This window comes from Zootoca vivipara, chromosome 7, assembly GCF_963506605.1.
Source record: "Zootoca vivipara chromosome 7, rZooViv1.1, whole genome shotgun sequence".
In the NCBI taxonomy this organism is placed as follows: domain Eukaryota; kingdom Metazoa; phylum Chordata; class Lepidosauria; order Squamata; family Lacertidae; genus Zootoca; species Zootoca vivipara.
In genome coordinates, this window is record NC_083282.1 from 90,252,179 (window position 1) to 90,270,743 (window position 18,565).

At 44.9% G+C, this 18,565-nt stretch overlaps 1 protein-coding gene across 1 annotated transcript in view; it reads right to left on the reverse strand.

The window, feature by feature from the left end:
- The window catches only part of PRPF6 (pre-mRNA processing factor 6), a 29,839-nt gene extending 11,873 nt beyond the window's left edge, over positions 1–17,966 (reverse strand). The window contains exons 1-12 of the mRNA XM_035122786.2: positions 17,707–17,966; positions 15,939–16,107; positions 15,651–15,769; positions 15,365–15,443; positions 14,845–15,021; positions 13,140–13,295; positions 12,277–12,371; positions 11,257–11,413; positions 10,971–11,133; positions 4,058–4,176; positions 1,220–1,438; positions 327–449 (exon numbers count right to left, since the gene is read on the reverse strand). Coding sequence (XP_034978677.2) covers positions 327–449; positions 1,220–1,438; positions 4,058–4,176; positions 10,971–11,133; positions 11,257–11,413; positions 12,277–12,371; positions 13,140–13,295; positions 14,845–15,021; positions 15,365–15,443; positions 15,651–15,769; positions 15,939–16,107; positions 17,707–17,918 — 1,788 coding nt within the window. The 5' untranslated portion in view covers positions 17,919–17,966. The remainder of the gene's footprint in view (positions 1–326; positions 450–1,219; positions 1,439–4,057; positions 4,177–10,970; positions 11,134–11,256; positions 11,414–12,276; positions 12,372–13,139; positions 13,296–14,844; positions 15,022–15,364; positions 15,444–15,650; positions 15,770–15,938; positions 16,108–17,706) is intronic.
- Between the last annotated feature and the right edge of the window lie 599 nt (positions 17,967–18,565).

Here is an 18,565-nt window from a genome sequence, read left to right on the forward strand (position 1 = left end):
CACGAGAAACGAGTGAGAACGTAGCAAATCTCCTCTTTACAAGGGCTTCACGGAGGGGCATGTAGTCCCAACTCAAGTTGCTTTTTTGGAATCCAGACACTTTGGAATCTGTTATGATGAGGCAGTCGATGCTGTACTCAAAATAGGTTTTGAGAGAGTATGCATAACCAAAGAGCCCTCTAGGTTAAGAAATAAGAAACATTTCTTAAACATATTCACACCAGGTTACGCAGTCAAGTTCCACAAAATGCAGCTGTGGACCAGAGCTTTTGCACACATCAGAACACCAGGGTTAGCAAACTTTTGCACTTGGGATCTGAACTTACACTGTCGGCATCTTCCATCCAGGTGTGCTTCCGGTCCTCTTCCTCAATCCCGATCCCAATCACGGCTCTCATGATTGCCTGGCACGTCGCCACGCTCCCAGCTTTATCACACTCCTCGGCATCCTAGAAGCAACATCACTACAATTCATGCCGGGCAAGGGAAATTCGGGACTTGACAGTGAAGCAAGAGTCAGTTTTTATAGTATTGTATCTTGAAAAGTTTAAATAAAAAATATTTTTAAAAATACGATAAATCCTGCTGTATTCAATGGGGCTTCCTTCCCAGGTAAGTGTAGATAGGATTAAAGCCTATTTATTTATTTTAAAAATCTACCTCTCGTCTTCCACTGCACTCCTTGTATCTCACCACAATTACTCCTGGTAAACATCTGGGATTTCTCCTGCCTTTTTTCCCACTCTATCCATCTTTGGCAGATGCCAGTCTGGAATACCTTAAGGGCCGACACATTTATTCCTGTCTGAGCTTTCGTAGACAAAATGGGACACACTCAGACCCATGGTGAGATCTTCTGAATGTCCCTTGAGCTATACCCATAGCATCCACCTTGAGCACATGTTACAGTGAAAAACGAGGTCATTCTTAAATAGGGTTTCCAAAGAGACAATCCCAAGCAGTACAGTGGTACCTTGATTTAAGTACCCTATTTAAGAATTTAAGAATTGGTTCTGGGGAGCCATTTGCTTAAACGGAGCGGCGATAGCGCGTGTGTGTGAAGCGCCGATAGAGCGCTTCTGCGTATGCGCGAACAACGCAAATTGCTTCTGCACATGCGCACGCTGCGGAACCTGGAAGTAAACAATTCCGGGTCCGTGGAGTACTCAAACTGAAAGTACTCAAACCGCAGCAGATGTAAACCAAGGTATGACTGTACCTGAATCCACTGCTCTCGGTTTATTTCCACCCCGTTAGCCCTTAACGAGGTGATGGCTCGGTCAATGATCTTCTCCACCATCTGAGTGTTCCCGTTGGCCTCCTCAAGTTTGGCAGCTGTGATCCAGATGTGCCTGTCCGTCGGAATGTTCTCACGGGCCTTGTTCAAGACTTTGCGGGCGTTCTCGTATGTTTCCAGCCTCGCTAGGGCAAGCCACAGCTGTATTGCAAGGGCAAAAAGGATTGTCATTAAGGCAACAGAACTTATCACCATGCAGATGTAACAGCAGTTGATTCTCCAAAGTCTGTTCTTTCTCTCTCCCCCTTTTAAAAAAATAAATAATGGATGACAAGTGTCATGATAATCGGTACATGAATTATAGAATAGGAATTGTAGAGTAGACAACTTTGGTTCCTTGGTTCTGTAACCATGCATGCTGGGAGAGAGCAAGGCATACTGGGCTTCTAAAAACACCAGTCTGTACCTTCTCCACTCCCTTCCATATAGCTGTCTATAGGGAATGTGTTATGGCAGGCATCCCCAAACTGCGGCCCTCCAGATGTTTTGGCCTACAACTCCCATGACCCCTACCTAAGAGGACCAGTGGTCAGGGATGATGGGAATTGTAGTCCAAAACATCTGGAGGGCCGAAGTTTGGGGATGCCTGTGTTAGGGAATGTGTTAATTGCCTCTGGTTGTAAAAAGGGTCCCAAGTGTTATCTATTGCCCGGATTTACATCCGAATGGTCTGGCTTGTGGCATGTAATGGGAGGAGGACAATAGATCAAGAAACTCTCTTTCACCTGAGAGTCTGCTTTCCATCAATTAGGCTGGGAAGAATAGGGGAGTCGCCCTTAGATATTCCAATATCCAATTAAGGTACCTAACTTCTGACAGCTGAGAGTTATGCCTCACACCTAAGATCATTGGTGGGTGCTAATTGTTGTAATATTTTCATTGGTTTAATTCCGGAACCCCTTGTGGGGTATTTTGGGATAAATAGGGGACCTCCAAGAACAGAACTTTGCACTTTGCCAACCTGCCGGAGCCTATGAAGCTGTGAGAAGGAGGGGGCCGTGGGCCTTGTCTGCCTGAAACCTTGCAACATGATACAGTACAGTACTATCTACTGACATATGTATTTTAGTTAGATCAATTGTATGCTTTTGTTATTATTTTCTATGCTTGTAACTTTCTTAAGAAATGTGCACCATTATTTTAATTTTTATATTTTAAATAAATCCTGGAAAAGGAATATCGTTGGATCTTATGTGCTTTGTCTAGGGGGGAGAACTGGTTCAGTCCCTTAAGCCATTTGGTCGCTTACCGCTTTTAAAGTCTGGTGCCACAGTAATAGTGGACCAGGGTTGTGTACTACACTTTGGGAAGTTAAACCTTCCATGGGCTGCACAAGAGTGGGCCTGGGTTTCAGTTACAGAAAACCAAACCACTTGAATTTCTGTCTGCTTCTTAAAGAGGAGACTAGGAGCCTTGCAGCCTAAGTAAATGGTAGAGAGATTTCCCTTCGGTCTCTCGTCCCAGGTGCAAGCGTGGGAAGGATGGTGGCAGCATAGTTTGTTTTGTCTAAGTTTCACAGCTACGTGACTGGGTGTTGCTATTCCCATCCCTCTGTCTGAAGTCAGGAGAGAGGGTTGGGGGGAAGTAAAAGGTGCCACAACTCATGACAACAAGAATAGCCAAAAGTGAAATAAAAAATGGAATTTATAAAAACAGCAAGAAAAAGCCCAAAAATTATTCACACCCCAGCTAACTAACTACCAGTAGTCTATCTCCAGCAAAATCTCACATAACATCTCAAGGACAGGAAAAGAAATATAAAAATCCATCAATCACTCAACTACCAGAACATACCCAAAGGAGACTAATTGGGTGTTTTGCTACATTCCACTGTCATAACCAAAGCTTGCTAAGCAGCTTCAAACACTGGTTGGAGTTACTGTGAGTAACCCTGGTGCTGACGTGATACTTAACCAGAGCCAAGGTCTCCAGGGGAATTTGCACTAGAAAAGGAAAACATGGGAGGAATCACAAGCCAAACCAGAGCCTGTTGCACCACTCTTATGGCATGGTTAAGAGATTGCCTGTATTAAGTCTGCAATAGCACAATAAGCATTTGAAAATCAAGCTCTGTTTTAGAAGTTCAGATTTACAGATTACCGCTCATTTAACTTTTTTGCAAGAGGATGGTATGACTGAAGCATATTCGGGGGGGGGGGCGGGGAAGCTGCAGCAAGCACATCTGCAAAGCTAAGCGAGTCTGGTATGGTTTTGAATTGGATGGAGGAGCCATGTGTTAGAGGGGGTTAGACTAAAGACCCTTCCAACTCTACAATTCTATGATTCTGTTATTCCTCCTCCCCCTGCCCTTTTACATTTGGAAATCAGATCCATATAGATGAGAAATCACCAGGATTGTATTTATGTTATTACGGGCTTAGACTTGATTTTAATGATGCACCATAGCCGAACTGAAGCACTCTAAAATAATGGGTGCGCATGCTTCAGTTCAGCTATGTCTAAGCCCCTAACTTGCAGTGGTAGCAAAAAATAACTCTTTCCAGTAGCCCTGTAAGTTGATCTCCCATTCAGTTCTCATATGAGTTTTAGAGGTGGGGAAACCTATCCATTGTACTTCCCACTGCAAAACTGGGGAGTGGCAAAAAAAACCCACACCCAGTTGATTTTCATTTGGGGGGCCACTGTCTTCCCCGCCCTCAAATTCCAGAGTTGTCATCTGAGATTTTTCATCCCAGTCTTATTACAGGACCACCCAGAGCACAGCCTGAAGCGGTGAATGGGGGGGATCTGCCAGCTTACTTCCACGCTGGTGGGGCAGCATTCCACAGCTCGGCTGAGCATTATCCTGGCATCCTCTGGCTCTTCCAGCTCCACAGCTGCTTTCCACAAGCGGACAGAGTTCGGAACATGCTCCAGTGCTAGAAAATAGTAAAAGGAAAACAAAAGATAAGTTAGGTTGAAGGAGTCGCATCCAAAGTAGGCTGATGACCTGGAAACGATCACTAAAGCATTGCTTGCAGATTCACCACAAGGGGCAAAACTTCTGAAGAGTGCAGGTGAACTGCCAATGATGACTAAAATCAAAACTGTCAGTGGCATACTAGATTTGGGAGGTGGGAATATGCTGTCCTAAAAAAGGGCAACTTGCCCTAACGGGGAGGAAACACAGTATTTAGCTTCTATTTATTCTGTAGCTTTGACGTTTTCTAAAATTCCATCTCCAGCTTTCTTACATTTAGACAGCAAAGTTATTACAGCATCAAATAGTGCAAGAGGCAGATTTGAATGACAGCTCAACTGTTAACCTTAGCAAGCATCATCTTGAGGCCCCCCCTTTTTTTTTGCAAAAACATCAAATCTTAACCTAATAACCCTGCAGAGGCTTCCTCTGTGACCAAATGAATACTTAAATCTCTTGTCGCCCTTACTTTTCTTTTTGGCCTTAACATCCTGCTTGAGGAAGAAGTTCTGTACAACTTGAAACGCTCAACAGCACATTGTGAATTTGGGCTGGTTCTAATAAAAGGCATTATTTTTTTCCTCTCACTTCCTGTTTGGAACATTTCTCTAAATGGACCCACACAACTAGCTGCTTTTGAAAATAGTTGTGGGCAGTTTTAAAGGACACTCTTCCAAAAAACAATCAATACCGTGCTCCTAAAACAGATTGTTTTGGAAAAGTTTCCTTAAAATGCTAAGGCCTGGCTTTAATAAAGAAAAGGCTGCTGAGCCCAAGGATTTTCTTCTTCAGCAACCCGGAGCAGTCTCTCCCTCTGTTTATGAAAAGAGACTCTAAAGGCAGACCTGCAGAACAGTGTTAGAAACTAAGATATGAAAGCTAAGAGCTAAATGGTACCTTAAACCTAGGTTATGGGCACAACATCAGAACATCTAGGCACGCTTTTTATAACAAGAATACAAAGCTGAAAATGAATGAACCGCAGCTAAAATATTATGTTCAATTTTCACATGGAGTAGTCCTTCCCCTGCCTGCCCACCCTAACATTCTTAAAAGGGTCTCTTCTCCAGTCTTCAGAAAGTACACGGAAGTAGGGAAGCAGAAAAAGGTCTTCCTTTCCTTCCACTCTGCAGTTTTAATCTGAAATCTTAGACGCAGTACTGCACCCAGAGCTCAGAAACTGCTCGTGCTATTGAAATTCCCTATCACAAAATGCGCCTAGAACAATGGGAATTTCAAACACTACTGTAGAACCTCATGCCCAAGGTGGCAACAAAGAGAGTCCTCTTTCTTCCTGCATGTGGATAACCTAGAAAACCGAATGCAACTGTTTTATGGGCAAAATCCCAATCTGCCTGAACAGGGTTTCCACCCTTTTGCTTGCCTCGGTGAATGTGCTACCCCATTTAGGGAGCAGGATAAACAGCAATGCTTCCCTCCACCCATGGAGCTTCTGGTGGGGTGGGGGAGGAGAGGGAGAAAACCGTCCCCATAATTCCATGGCAATCCCCGCTCACCACCACCCAGCTCATAAGGTTGGGAAGAAGGCTGGCGGGAGTGACTTGGCTGTTGCATTGTCATAATGTCCTGGGCACCTTAACTATAAAACTATCAAACCAGAACACTCCTTCCCCCCAATTGCTGCTGAGCACTTCAGCTGTGTAGGCAGAACCAGGTCTTGGCAACCAAAGCCAGACAAAAAAAATCACGAGACCTTGGGACTAAAACTTTCAGCTTCCACAAATCTGTATCTTCTTCATGTAAAATGACATACTACGTGTACACATTTTAGTTGTGGGAGGGGGGAGTGGCTCTATGTCCCCCCTTGCCCTCCTACGGTGATGTTTAGCAATGCATACAAACACATGGGACAACCGTAACTTCTCTTGCTCCAATAAACAGAACTCATTGAAGCAAGCTGAGGCAGGGAAACTTTCAAAACGAAGATGTCTCATCACTCTTTTTTACATTGCTGAAAGTTGCCAAGGGAGAGAGGAGAGAAAGAGATGCGGGGCTGCCGTCTACAGCAACGGTCACTAACTCATGTCATTACAGCCCCATGAGACACTGGATGCGACTTTGAATGCAGAGGCATGGATGCATTAATTACACTAATTGTGGTGATGGATGTATTGTTAATTATGCTCATGGTGGGGGAAGGATGGCCCACAACTTTGATTATTACCTATTAAATGCCCAACCCTTCCTCAATAGAAATCCAGGGTGGCATAAATAGGACAATTCCTTCAGTAGCACCTTAAAGACCAACTAAGTTTATATTTTGGTATGAGCTTTCGTGTGCATGCACACTTCTTCACTATCTTCAGATAGTGAAGAAGTGTGCATGCACACGAAAGCTCATACCAAAATATAAACTTAGTTGGTCTTTAAGGTGCTACTGAAGGAATTTTTTTATTTTGCTTCGACTCAGACCAACACGGCTACCTACCTATAAATAGGACAGTTATCATATCAACCACCCTGTGAGATAGTTATGGGCAAAGAAAAAGCACCAAGTGAGCTTACTGGCTGAACAAGCACTTGGATCAAGGGGTCTTTAGTTTAAGACCAATCCCAATACTACGTAATTCCGCAAATTAGATGTCAATCCTTAGAATAAAAAAACCGTCTTTTCCCAGGAAGGAAAGACAACCAGAAGCTGGGAAGAAAGCTTGGTTAACTAGAGGGATTTGACTCTGCTGAGCCTCAGGGTGAGACAATATGGAAAGACCAAGTCCAGCTGGTCAGAACCAGCAAACAGGCCTAATCTGGCATCTTTTATAGAACTCAAGAGGTATTCCGGTCACCAGTTCAAAGAGCTGTTGCAAGCTCAAGTCCTTACACTGGGCATGCCACTTGCCCCATCCTTGTCTGGGAGGCAGAAAGGTGGAACATAATCCTCTATGCTGAACTCATTTCTGTAGCACCCAGGTTAAAAACATCACGAGAACCACCCACCACTTCCAACCCAGCCAGCTGCCACGTGCAGCAAGTGTGTAATCTCAAAATGTGTTCCAACTCTGTGCACTCTGCCCCCTTCCAGGTCACCTAGTTACATAGGGATTGAAGGTGGATGGGGAAAGGGCTGGGCACAATTCAGAGCTAGATCACTTGCTGCTTAACCTCAAAGTAAGACCATTAAAAGAAGAAGAAAATGGGGTATCTTTCATTTCCTTATAACTGGTGTGTGGTGATATTCTCCCTTTTAAGACTAGCATGCGGGTTGTGTGGGAATTCGTTAGAAATGCTAGAATAATGAGCTTAAACACAGCTGTCTCTCATTAAGGCCTCAATGCCAGTATCGAACAGTAATCACAGACACATGATGGGAGCAGGTGCTGATTTATTTGGGCGGAAAGGGTGTACGCCCATAGTCAGCCTTCCCTTAAAACCAGGATTGGGTGGCGAGCATAAGTAGTTCTCTCATCATGGAAGGTCAGCGCCTGTTCGGACCTTAGAAGGTATTTTGCCTCAGCCTACTAAGATTTATGTGCAAGTGTCAGCTAACTAGATAATATAGTTTTGTTATTTTTTAGCCTCAGAGCAGTCTTAATTTGTGTAATAGTTTGAAGCTTTTCCTTTTTACAGACTTTGGCTTTTAATAAAGTTTCTTGTATGCCTTTACGGAAATTGGTCTTGCTTGGGTTTCTGAACCTTCCGATCTCGACTACGCTTTTCGAAGTGGGTCACTCATCACAACTTTCACAGATGTGACAGAAAAAGCCTTTAGGAGGCAGAAGAGCTGCAAAAACCAGTCGGTGCCTTGATGCACTAAGAAACAAAACCTTCTCAAAAAACATCGAGCTGGTGCTGGCTCTTTAATTACACCTACAGCAGCCCACAAAAGATAACTGAGGCAGCAGAGGATGCTTCCTGGAAATTTACTGCGACAACATTCTGACTAGTTGGATGTTCGCTGTCCCTTATCATGTTTATAGTCTCAGCAGGGGGTTCAATCCAAGCACTTCCCTAAATGCCTGATGACAGGCCCTGATGTTCTGAAACACTACCCAGCAGGAACCGGCATGTTCTTGCAGGGAGAGGATTCAATTCCCACACATCAGGAAGAACACCTCACATACTGTGGCTTTATCACATACGCCCAGCAAACACAAAATGAATACCCGATCCAGAGACCACATTTACCGTACTACTCTCACCGGCCATCAAGACACAAAGCACCCGCTTTTGAGTAACTCATCGCACGGCTAGGCTGACATTTACATGGCCTAACCCAGACATGGGTTAGGCCATGGCAAGTTCTTAAAGAAATGGGAGTGCCTGATCACCTCATCTGTCTCCTGAGAAATCTCTATGTGGGACAAGAAGCTACAGTTAGAACTGGATATGGAACAACTGATTGGTTCAAAATTGGGAAAGGAGTATGACAAGGTTGTATATTGTCTCCCTGCTTATTTAACTTATATGCAGAATTCATCATGCGAAAGGCTGGACTAGATGAATCCCAAGCCGGAATTAAGATTGCTGGAAGAAATATCAACAACCTCAGATATGCAGATGACACAACCTTGATGGCAGAAAGCGAGGAGGAATTAAAGAACCTTTTAATGAGGGTGAAAGAGGAGAGCGCAAAATATGGTCTGAAGCTCAACATCAAAAAAACCAAGATCATGGCCACTGGTCCCATCACCTCCTGGCAAATAGAAGGGGAAGAAATGGAGGCAGTGAGAGATTTTACTTTCTTGGGCTCCTTGATCACTGCAGATGGTGACAGCAGTCACGAAATTAAAAGACGCCTGCTTCTTGGGAGAAAAGCAATGACAAACCTAGACAGCATCTTAAAAAGCAGAGACATCACCTTGCCGACAAAGGTCCGTATAGTTAAAGCTATGGTTTTCCCAGTAGTGATGTATGGAAGTGAGAGCTGGACCATAAAGAAGGCTGATCGCCAAAGAATGGATGCTTTTGAATTATGGTGCTGGAGGAGACTCTTGAGAGTCCCATGGACTGCAAGAAGATCAAACCTATCCATTCTTAAGGAAATCAGCCCTGAGTGCTCCCTGGAAGGACAGATCGTGAAGCTGAGGCTCCAATACTTTGGCCACCTCATGAGAAGAGAAGAATCCTTGGAAAAGACCCTGATGTTGGGAAAGATGGAGGGCACAAGGAGAAGGGGACGACAGAGGACAAGATGGTTGGACAGTGTTCTCGAAGCTACGAACATGAGTTTGACCAAACTGCGGGAGACAGTGCAAGACAGGAGTGCCTGGCGTGCTATGGTCCATGGGGTCACGAAGAGTCGGACACGACTAAACAACTAAACAACAACAACAACCCAGACATAGGCAACCTTGGCTCTCCAGATGTTTTGGAACTACAACTCCCATTATCCCTAGCTAACAGGGCCAGTGGTCAGGGATCATGGGAGTTGTAGTTCCAAAACATCTGGAGAGCCAAGGCTGCCTATGCCTGGCCTAACCAGATGGCCTTTCAACCACAGGTGAGCACTCCACATGGAGACGAGGTGCCAGTTTTGGGGATAAAAGACCTATATAAGCAGGTCCAACCCATGTGGCTAGGTCATTTCTAATTTCTCCAAGCCACTGAAGAGCAACTTATAGAATACGGAAAAGCAGCTTCAAGCAGAAAGGTTAGCATTTCATAAGACTCTGTTAACTCCTGAGAACAATGGAAGCCTAAGGTTCAGCACAATATTTAGAGGGAGTAAAATACAACTTGAGGTTCTCCTCCCCCACTGCCTTTGGGGTGAAAAGTAAGAATTTACTAGTGTTCTATGTAAATACTTAGTCCAACATTTTCTGGTAGAAAATAGGAGTGTATATGTTAACTAATTACAAAAGTTTTAAAAGTTTGGTCTTTGTATATTCTCCTTTCAAGCGCCTATCTATAACCAGAGGGCTACACGTTCACCCACTATAGTTGCTTCCAGCAAAGTTCAGTGCAGCAGAAGCAAGCTCATGCCTTCCTCCCAAGTCCCATGGGGCAGGCGGCACCCTTGGCTTTGGATACGAGCCGCGCCGAGTAGCAGATATCAGACACCCCACAACCACCATCATCCTACCACCCTGAGGGGACAAAGATGGTATTGAACCAGGACTATTTGTGGATCCCCAGCTGCAATAATGACAGCTTTTTTTTTAATAGACTCTGCGTGACTATCTTGTTTAAGGGGCCATCTAGGTTGTACATTATTGCCTGCCTGTTTCCATCCCTTACTTCCAAGCGGCCTTCTATCAAACCACCAAGACAAAAAAGAGCCAGCAGATGAAAGAACAATGAATCAGGAGAGTCACCTGGCATCAAAAAAATTAAAGCAGGTGTCAGGTGAGCTATCTCAGAGATGGAATTCAAAAGGTACCACAACCAAAAAGGTCCTCTCCCTACCTGGCACCCAACATACTTCCAAAGAGAGGAGGAAACAGAGGAGAGCCTCCAGCCAATGGTCTTGGTGACTGAGCAGTGTTGTGTGGGGTAAAAACAGTCTAACAAGGAGCCAGGGCATAACTTTTAAAAAGGCAAGTACTTTTCCGTCCAACACTTTTTGAGGTGAGCTGGGAAACAGACCAGGAGCCAAGGCATGTGTTTAAATACTGTGAGATGCAATCCCCTTGCTCAGTCCTAGTTAATAGCCCAGCAGCTGCACCCTGAACTAAACGTAATTTCCAAACTTGTCTTCAAAGGGAGCACCCTGCAGTACTTCAAAGGCAGCTCTCTCTCTCTCTCTCTCTCTCTCTCTCTCTCTCTCTCTCTCTCTCTCTCTCTCTCTCTCACCTTTCCGAAGGACACGCTTCTTTGCTCGGATGTCCGTCTCCAGCTCTGCTGCTCTGATGTAAATCCGGACTGACTGTGGAAGATGGCGAACGGCCTGGGCCACCACAGCCTTAGCAGTATCCCCCGGCTGTAAGCGGGCAGCTTCCAACCAGACGTCTTCACTCTGTGGAAACCAGGAGGAAGAGACACTGGATTGCAATTTAAGCAATAGAGAATTTATTTTGTGTGCAAAGTGACAAGAAACCAGCGCAGGTACTTAAGGAGTCCTGGAAAATGAAATGCTCACCTTGGGACACATTTCTGTCCCTTTCATGATAAGGTTTCGTGCCACCTGCAGTTTTCCAGTCACCTCTTCCAAGCGCGCAGAAGCAATCCAGGCTGGCGGGTGGTGAGGGTTAGTCTCCCGCACAGACTTCAGAAGCAAACGTGCTTTCTTGATGTCACTGGCAAGGGGAGAAAATGCACCGAGAGTAACTTAGCATGCTGCTGCATCACACCAATTCACCAACACTACAGACTTCTCCTGGGTAATAAAATGTCATCATATGGCAAAGGTATAAAAGTAAATGGCGAGGACAGAACAAGGCCCACGGTTTGTGGGGAAGGTTACAGGAATGAAGCAAAGGAACAAAGGAAACGAGCTGGCAAGCAGAGTCTGGAAGATGGTGGAATGGATAGATTTTTAAAAATTGCCTGCGAGAACAAAGACAAGGAGCTATAGGAGAAAGAGGCATGGGTGTGGATTGAAGCAAACTGGTCTATGTTTGCATGTATTATTATCTGGCTGATTTGTCAATCTGTAAGAGTCAAAGATGCTCTCTTGGAGGCAAACCAGGTAGAGGCAACTTGAGAGTGTGCATTCTGTGTCTGCCTATGCACTGGCACCAACTTCTGGGAAACCTGCACATCCCACTTTAGTCAACTCTGCCCCATTAAGCAAAGACCAAACAGGACCTATGGGACACACAGTCCTTTGCATCCCTGCTTTTGGAAATAGGAAGGGGGGTTGATGTTCTGTTTGGTACCTCCCACCTTAGTGCATTCTGTGTCACAAGGAAAGGCTGGGCCCTGAACCATGTGCAGATCACTCAAAGCAATGGGGCCTTCTTACACCAAGGGTGGGGAATCTATGGCCCTCCCGATGTTGCTGGGATACAGGTCCCATCATTCCTGATCATTAGCTATGCTGTCTGGGGCAGATGGGAGCTGTAGTTCAAAAACATCTAGCTGGAGGGCCACAGTTTCACCAACCCAGCTCTTGTGACGAGAAAATCTAATAGCCAAATCAGTGCACCCGCTGACTTACTTGATATCTCCACCGTGTGTGGGAATCATGGAATTCAAATCGGTGAGGTAGCCCTTGGGATCCACCACCGTTTGGCCACTCACAGAGTCAGACACCTGGAGATGTAAACCCAGTGATTAATCAAGTGTTTGATCACCATCATCATTTTATCTGTATGGCATCTTTCCATAGTTAAAACCATGCTCAGGGCGGCTTACAACATGGCAAGATTTACACAATCACAAACATAACAAAAACCATAAACAAATTAAACACATCAAAAAGCACACAACCAAACTGAAATGATTTCTGCATAAATTATAATAAGATCTAAAAACAAAGGTGCAAAAATTAGTATCATTAACAACAACAAAAACCCAAACAAAACACTCTAGACAATAACACAGCCCAAGGGAGTTTTCAACAGCTTTTGTAGCTGGAGTCAATCAAGGCCCTGCCCTCCCAAGCCAGGAAGGGAAAAGCCAGCAAGGCAGGGAGCATGTCTTCCAGAATCTACTGCCAAGATGGTCTCTGGCCTCTTCAGCAGGCCCAGCTTTTGTAGCCAGCGTCATTAAATTTTATCACTCAAGCCTCACTTAACATGCACACAAACAGACTTTAAAAAACTAAATGCTACTAATGCTCTTTCACAGAGAAACTCAGAAAATAAGATCACTTTGTTGTGCAGAATTGGGGGGAAAACCCATACACTCTTTGTTCTAACAACCCTATATTTGGGGGTGGGGTGGGGAGAATAACCCTGAAAAATAACCCCAATGGCAAGCGCTCACTTTTCTGGATGCCAAAGCTGACAGTTCTAAGGCCCAATTTTGTTCGTCAGGTTCAATAAGCAACAAAAATCCGCTTTGTTCCTTGATGCTTACCTGGCTGAGTCGCATGTCCATCAAGGTGTTCCTAGCTTGTCCAATCTTCCTCATGTCCAGCTCACCTGTCCCAGGAGTCATCAGCCCAGGTGTCATTCCTCCTGGATAAGGTGTGTTTAAGCCCCCAGGAAAGGGAGTATTCAGACCACCAAATTGCTGTTTTTTTAATAAAAAAAGGAAGGGGCAAACCATATAATTTAAAGTCTCTAGTGCAAAAAGAACACCCAAGTCTCCACCATAATATTAGCCATCAGTTTTAGTGGGAGGGGAGGGGACTCTCATCGTTGTGGTAAGTGGGTTGTGTACAGGATTATACACTGCCAGGGCTCACTACAAAATGATGGTCAGCAAGGGGAACAGGAAGCTTTGCTGTCACTATAATAATGCCTCCATGATCAGGGCTTTAGTTTTCTCCCTAAAAGTGAATAGCAGCTAGTCACTTGTACTAGAGAAAGTAAAGCAGGACACCGGGACATATCACTGGGGTGAAGGCTAAAACATGACAGAATGTTGGAAACTAGCTTTTACACAGACATATTTTGCTGCCCTAGCAGAAACTAGCCAATTAGCTACATATTAAAGATAATTTGACTGAAGGCTTAGCGAACTTTCTAAGCTTATCCTTATATACCAGACAGGAAGTTGGAACCACGATATCCACTTAGAAGCAACACTGATTCCACACAAAGCCTTCCCACAATCACTCAAGGTGGCTCATTGCTATTTATGGAATGTAATTTATAGAATGTAATAAAAACTCACCATAAGACACATCTAGAAAAGCAGAAACAAACAAAATGGTAAAACTATCCAGGAAATGTTCCTACCTCCAAACTAGCAAATAGCCTTTCAAGACAGATGAGCAGTATGAAAACAGAGGAACATTGATGAACCTCTTGGGAAAGATCATTCCACAGAACTGGGCCAACAGTATGGGGATTTTTTTCATTCAGGGGAGCATACAAATAAACAATCCCCTACCTGAAGTCCAAAAAGGTAGGCCTGCAAAAGCTGCAGCACATGAACCTTCTGATCACACTGAGGATTTGAAGGAAATTGGCTCTCCTCCCTTCAGAGGTTGCCCAAACCCAGACAGTGTCTAGATTAAAATATTGGGTTCACAGGGATAGATGGAAATAAGAATTCAATGCAAATAATGTCCCTGACTTGCAGCAGCCACTTCCTTTCCATTCCCATCAGCAGAGGAATGTTCATAGGCGTTAACTCCAAAGTTGCTCTGACAATTTTTATGCAGTCTGGTGTGACTTTAATGATTACACAAATAATGAGCCATGTGATGGAACAGTACCCACAGTTTACAGCACAGCTGTGCATGAAGTACGTATTTTAATTTTTTTCCTTCCCCCCCTCCCTATAAATTCTAATTGTTATTGAGACAAAATGCTTTTTACTTATGGTCACCAATCTAAGCAATAAAACATTACATTTCCTATCTGTAATAATTGTAATAACTTTGGTATAGGCACCTTGACGCAACTTTGTTAATATACTCGGAAATGTTTGTCCGAGTGTCTATTGTTGTTTTATCTTTTATTTTATGTAATTGTTGTATGTCATATGCTCTAACGTAAACAAAGACAGATCTCAATGCAACAAAGTTAAAGTTTAAAGATGAAAATGAACAAAACTATGTTACAAAAGAAACCTCTCTCGGGTGGACCTGTATTTTCTTCCCCTTTCTCACCGTTTGCCGGGGATCCACAGATGTATGATTCTCGCCTGACTGCAAGTGCTTTGCAAAGAAACTGTCAGGAACAGGGGTCAGTTTCTCATAACGTGGATTCCTTTGGCGTTTGTTCCTTGCATCACCAACTTCAGGGATACTAAGCCACTCTTCCTCAGTGACCTCAGCTAGTTTTCTCTACAAAAAATGCAGACAACACAATTACAGTGCCATAGTTGAAATCAGTGTGTCACTGAAATACAGAGTTTTGATTTCTCCCTCTTTTTCATCCACAACTTCTTGAAAAGTTATTCCTGATGTGCAAATGAAGAACAGACACTCCAAGCGGTCTGGAGAGTCAGACCAAGGCAGTACTTGAACCTAGTCTCCCTAGCTGAAGTCCTATGTTATTCACTGGTACACATTGATTTAATAATTGATATCCAACACACACACTACACAAACATTTTTCTGACTCCCCTCCTCCCCACCATAATTTTCTGGTTTCACCTTTGGAGAACACACATTTTTCTTTCCTTACTTTCAGATCTGAGAACTGCTGCTGAATTTTTGGCCGTTCCATTCGGTACTTTTCAATCTCTTCTTTCTCACGCTGTTCTCTAAAAAAATTAAAAAGGCACAGGCGTCAACCATGCAGGCACCCATTCCTATTTCTAAAAGGGAGATAGCAAGTGCTTTTAATACTTCAGGACCCCAGGTTCAGGCCAAACATATAAGCAGAGAAGCAACAGGCAAGGTTCCAGTGCAGAGGCCCCAGATACAACCAGCATCTCTCTCAATGTTGGAGGGAAAAAATCACCTCCTACCTTCTCTCTTTTCTCCTTTCATCCATCCTTTTATCCAAAGCAGCGTAAATCGCATCAGCTTCCTCGTCATCCTTTTCATAAGGTCCACTGGAGAACAGACTTCCAGCATATCCATTGAACTGTGAATGACAAAAAGGTAGTGTTAACTGCATAACCCCGTTAACCACTAACCACACCCCACAGAACCACAGCCAGTAAGAATAGACAAGCTAAATGGGGCAATGGTCTGAGCACAATGTACATTGCCATCAACGTCAGTCAGGACAGTTAAGGCCACAGACGCATCACCTCATCGTAATTGGTGTCGTTCAGATCTTCGTCGTCATCATCCGCAGCCTGGTTTTTCTTCATCTGATCCCCAACAGTCCTCTTCCCTGGTGGAGCATGGCGGTCATCCACAGGGTCATTTGCATCCCGAGCAGGGCCAATGTCCGAGCGAGTAGTGAAACCTGTAGCACTAGATGGAAGAAAGCAGCCAGTTCAGTATGAGGGAATTGGGGCACAGGACTGGGCACCAGTCCTTCAAATTCAGAAACCCGCTCAAAGTCCTTCCTAAACCCAGGATTGCCAATAACCCCTCAACTGTAGCAAGGGAGAACGGTCCCTGGATGCTCAGGCAGCAAAACACCTGCAAATTTTAAAAGCTAATCTTTACTTTCCAAGGTTACCAGTGTGCCTCATATGAAATTGTTTGAACTTTTATCACCTTTTTTTAATCACACTAGGACATCTTGCAAGTGCGTACATACACTGAATATAAAATACTGAAGGTCTCCAGTGAGTGTCTTAACCTGCACAATATTGGCACCCATAGAATCACAGAACTGTAGAGTTGGAAGGGACCCCCAAGGGCCATCTAGTCTAACCCCCTGCAATGCAGGAATCTCATCTCAAGCATCCATAACAGATGGCCATCCTATACAGGCATACAGTACTTCTGAATGCCAATTGCTGGGAATCACAAGTAGCGACAGCACTGCAGTGCTCAAACCCGGCTTCCCATGGGCCACTGATGCAGCTTTAAGTGCCCAGACCAAGTTTGTTTTTGTTTTTAGAAAACCAAAAATGTGTCTAAGGCTGAATATAAACCAAGAAATCTACTGACTTTTGCTGCTGTGGTACTTTTCATTGCAACCAAGGTCTGGATAATATTTAAAAATATAGATATCCAATATGGATTTTCAAACAAAAACTTATCCAGGGAAGCAGACCTGAGTCACCGTCCTCTGACACAAAGCACATGGCTTTGTTTTTGAACATTTTCCTGCACTGGGGCACAATGGAGTTAGCTGAGTCAGTGTTAAAAAAAGCTTCCTAGGATGCATAGGGTATCTGAGCTTTGTGGGGGAAGAGGAGACACAATACCCGTCTCCCAAAAGCAGGGTTATAAACGCAAAAATGTAAAATATACATCAATAAATAGACTTTCCAAGAAATGAAAGGCATATACATTAATAATAGTAGTAATAATAATAATAATAATAATAATACAGTAATAATAAAGCCATAGGGTGAGTTTATTATTATTATTATTTATTAAATTTGTACACCGCCCTTCATCCATAGATCTCAGGGCACTTCACAGCATGTTTTCATTGTTTCCTTTTCTTTCCTAACTTGCCAATTTTAAAAAATGGAAAAAAAGAGTACTATTCAGGGAAGCGTGCCGTTTCCTATTACAGAATCACAGAGTTGGAAGGGATCCTTGAGGGTCATCTAGTACAGCCCCCTGCAATGCAGGAATCGGAAGGCAAAAAGAACTCTGCACATGCTCTAGGCGTCGGGCCCTTGAAGCCTTTTAAAGGCCCCACGCAAACACACGCGCCTTGCTCTGCGGAGAAGGCACTCTGCGTATGGTCAGGGGGCGGCACCCTCCATGTGCAACGTGGGCACCTTAGAGGCGAGCAAAGAAACGCTGCAAGGGGGGGGGGAGGGAAACGCCTGACCCGAGGAGGGCCCACTCGAAGAGGCCTCGAGGAGGAAGCCGGGCCGCCGCCTCCTCCCCCACTTCCCGGGGCCGCTGCCCAACTCCAGCACCCGGCCTCGGCCCACTCACCCTCGGCCCAGGCCCGGCACGTAGCCCAGCGGCGCGGGCATCCCCAAGAAGGGCTTCTTCTTCCTGTTCATGGTGCCCGTCAGAGAAGCCGTCAGGCCCGAAGCGCTGCCTCCGCCACCCCCGGAGCCCGCCGTGCTGGAGCCCGACGGAGCCGAGGCCCCGGAGGCCGACGACGAGGCCGACGACGAAGAAGAAGCGGCCGCGGCGGCCATGATGGCGGCTGAGGAGGAGAAGACGCGGCGGGCGGCGAGCGAGAAGAGGGCGGCGAGGAGGCCGGGCCTAGCCGGTCCTGCTCCGCCTCCCTCGCGGAGGGGCGGCCTCAGGTAGGCGGGCTCGCGGCTGCTTCTCCTCAGGCGGCGGGAGCCTCGCTGGGCCTCGGTCGCGCCAGCCGCTCTTCGGGGAGATTCTGAGGGCGGGAAGGCAGGGAGGCGGTGCCGCTCGGAGAGGGAAGGAAGCCGGGGAGGGAAACAGGGCAGTGCCGCTGGGTTGTTTTTTTTTTTTTACTTAATTCATCGTCATCCTTATTATTATTATTATTATTATTATTATTATTATTATTATTTGGCGCTTCATTTATTAGTACTGTATGCCGCTTTCCCACACACCCGGAAAGTTACCGCGCCCAAAGCAGCAGCGGAAAAAGCGCACTTTTGCTGTCATTGGCGATGGTTGGCATATTTCTATTCTCTGTTTTGCTTATTTTGTAATATTCAAATTGACATATCCCTATTGGTCGATATTGATAGTTACCTTATATTGGTGTTGGTGTTAATTGATATTTTAATGTTTGGCAACTGCACATTTTATTACGACGACAGCATTTTTATGATGATATGTTGATATTCAATATAGTATAGTC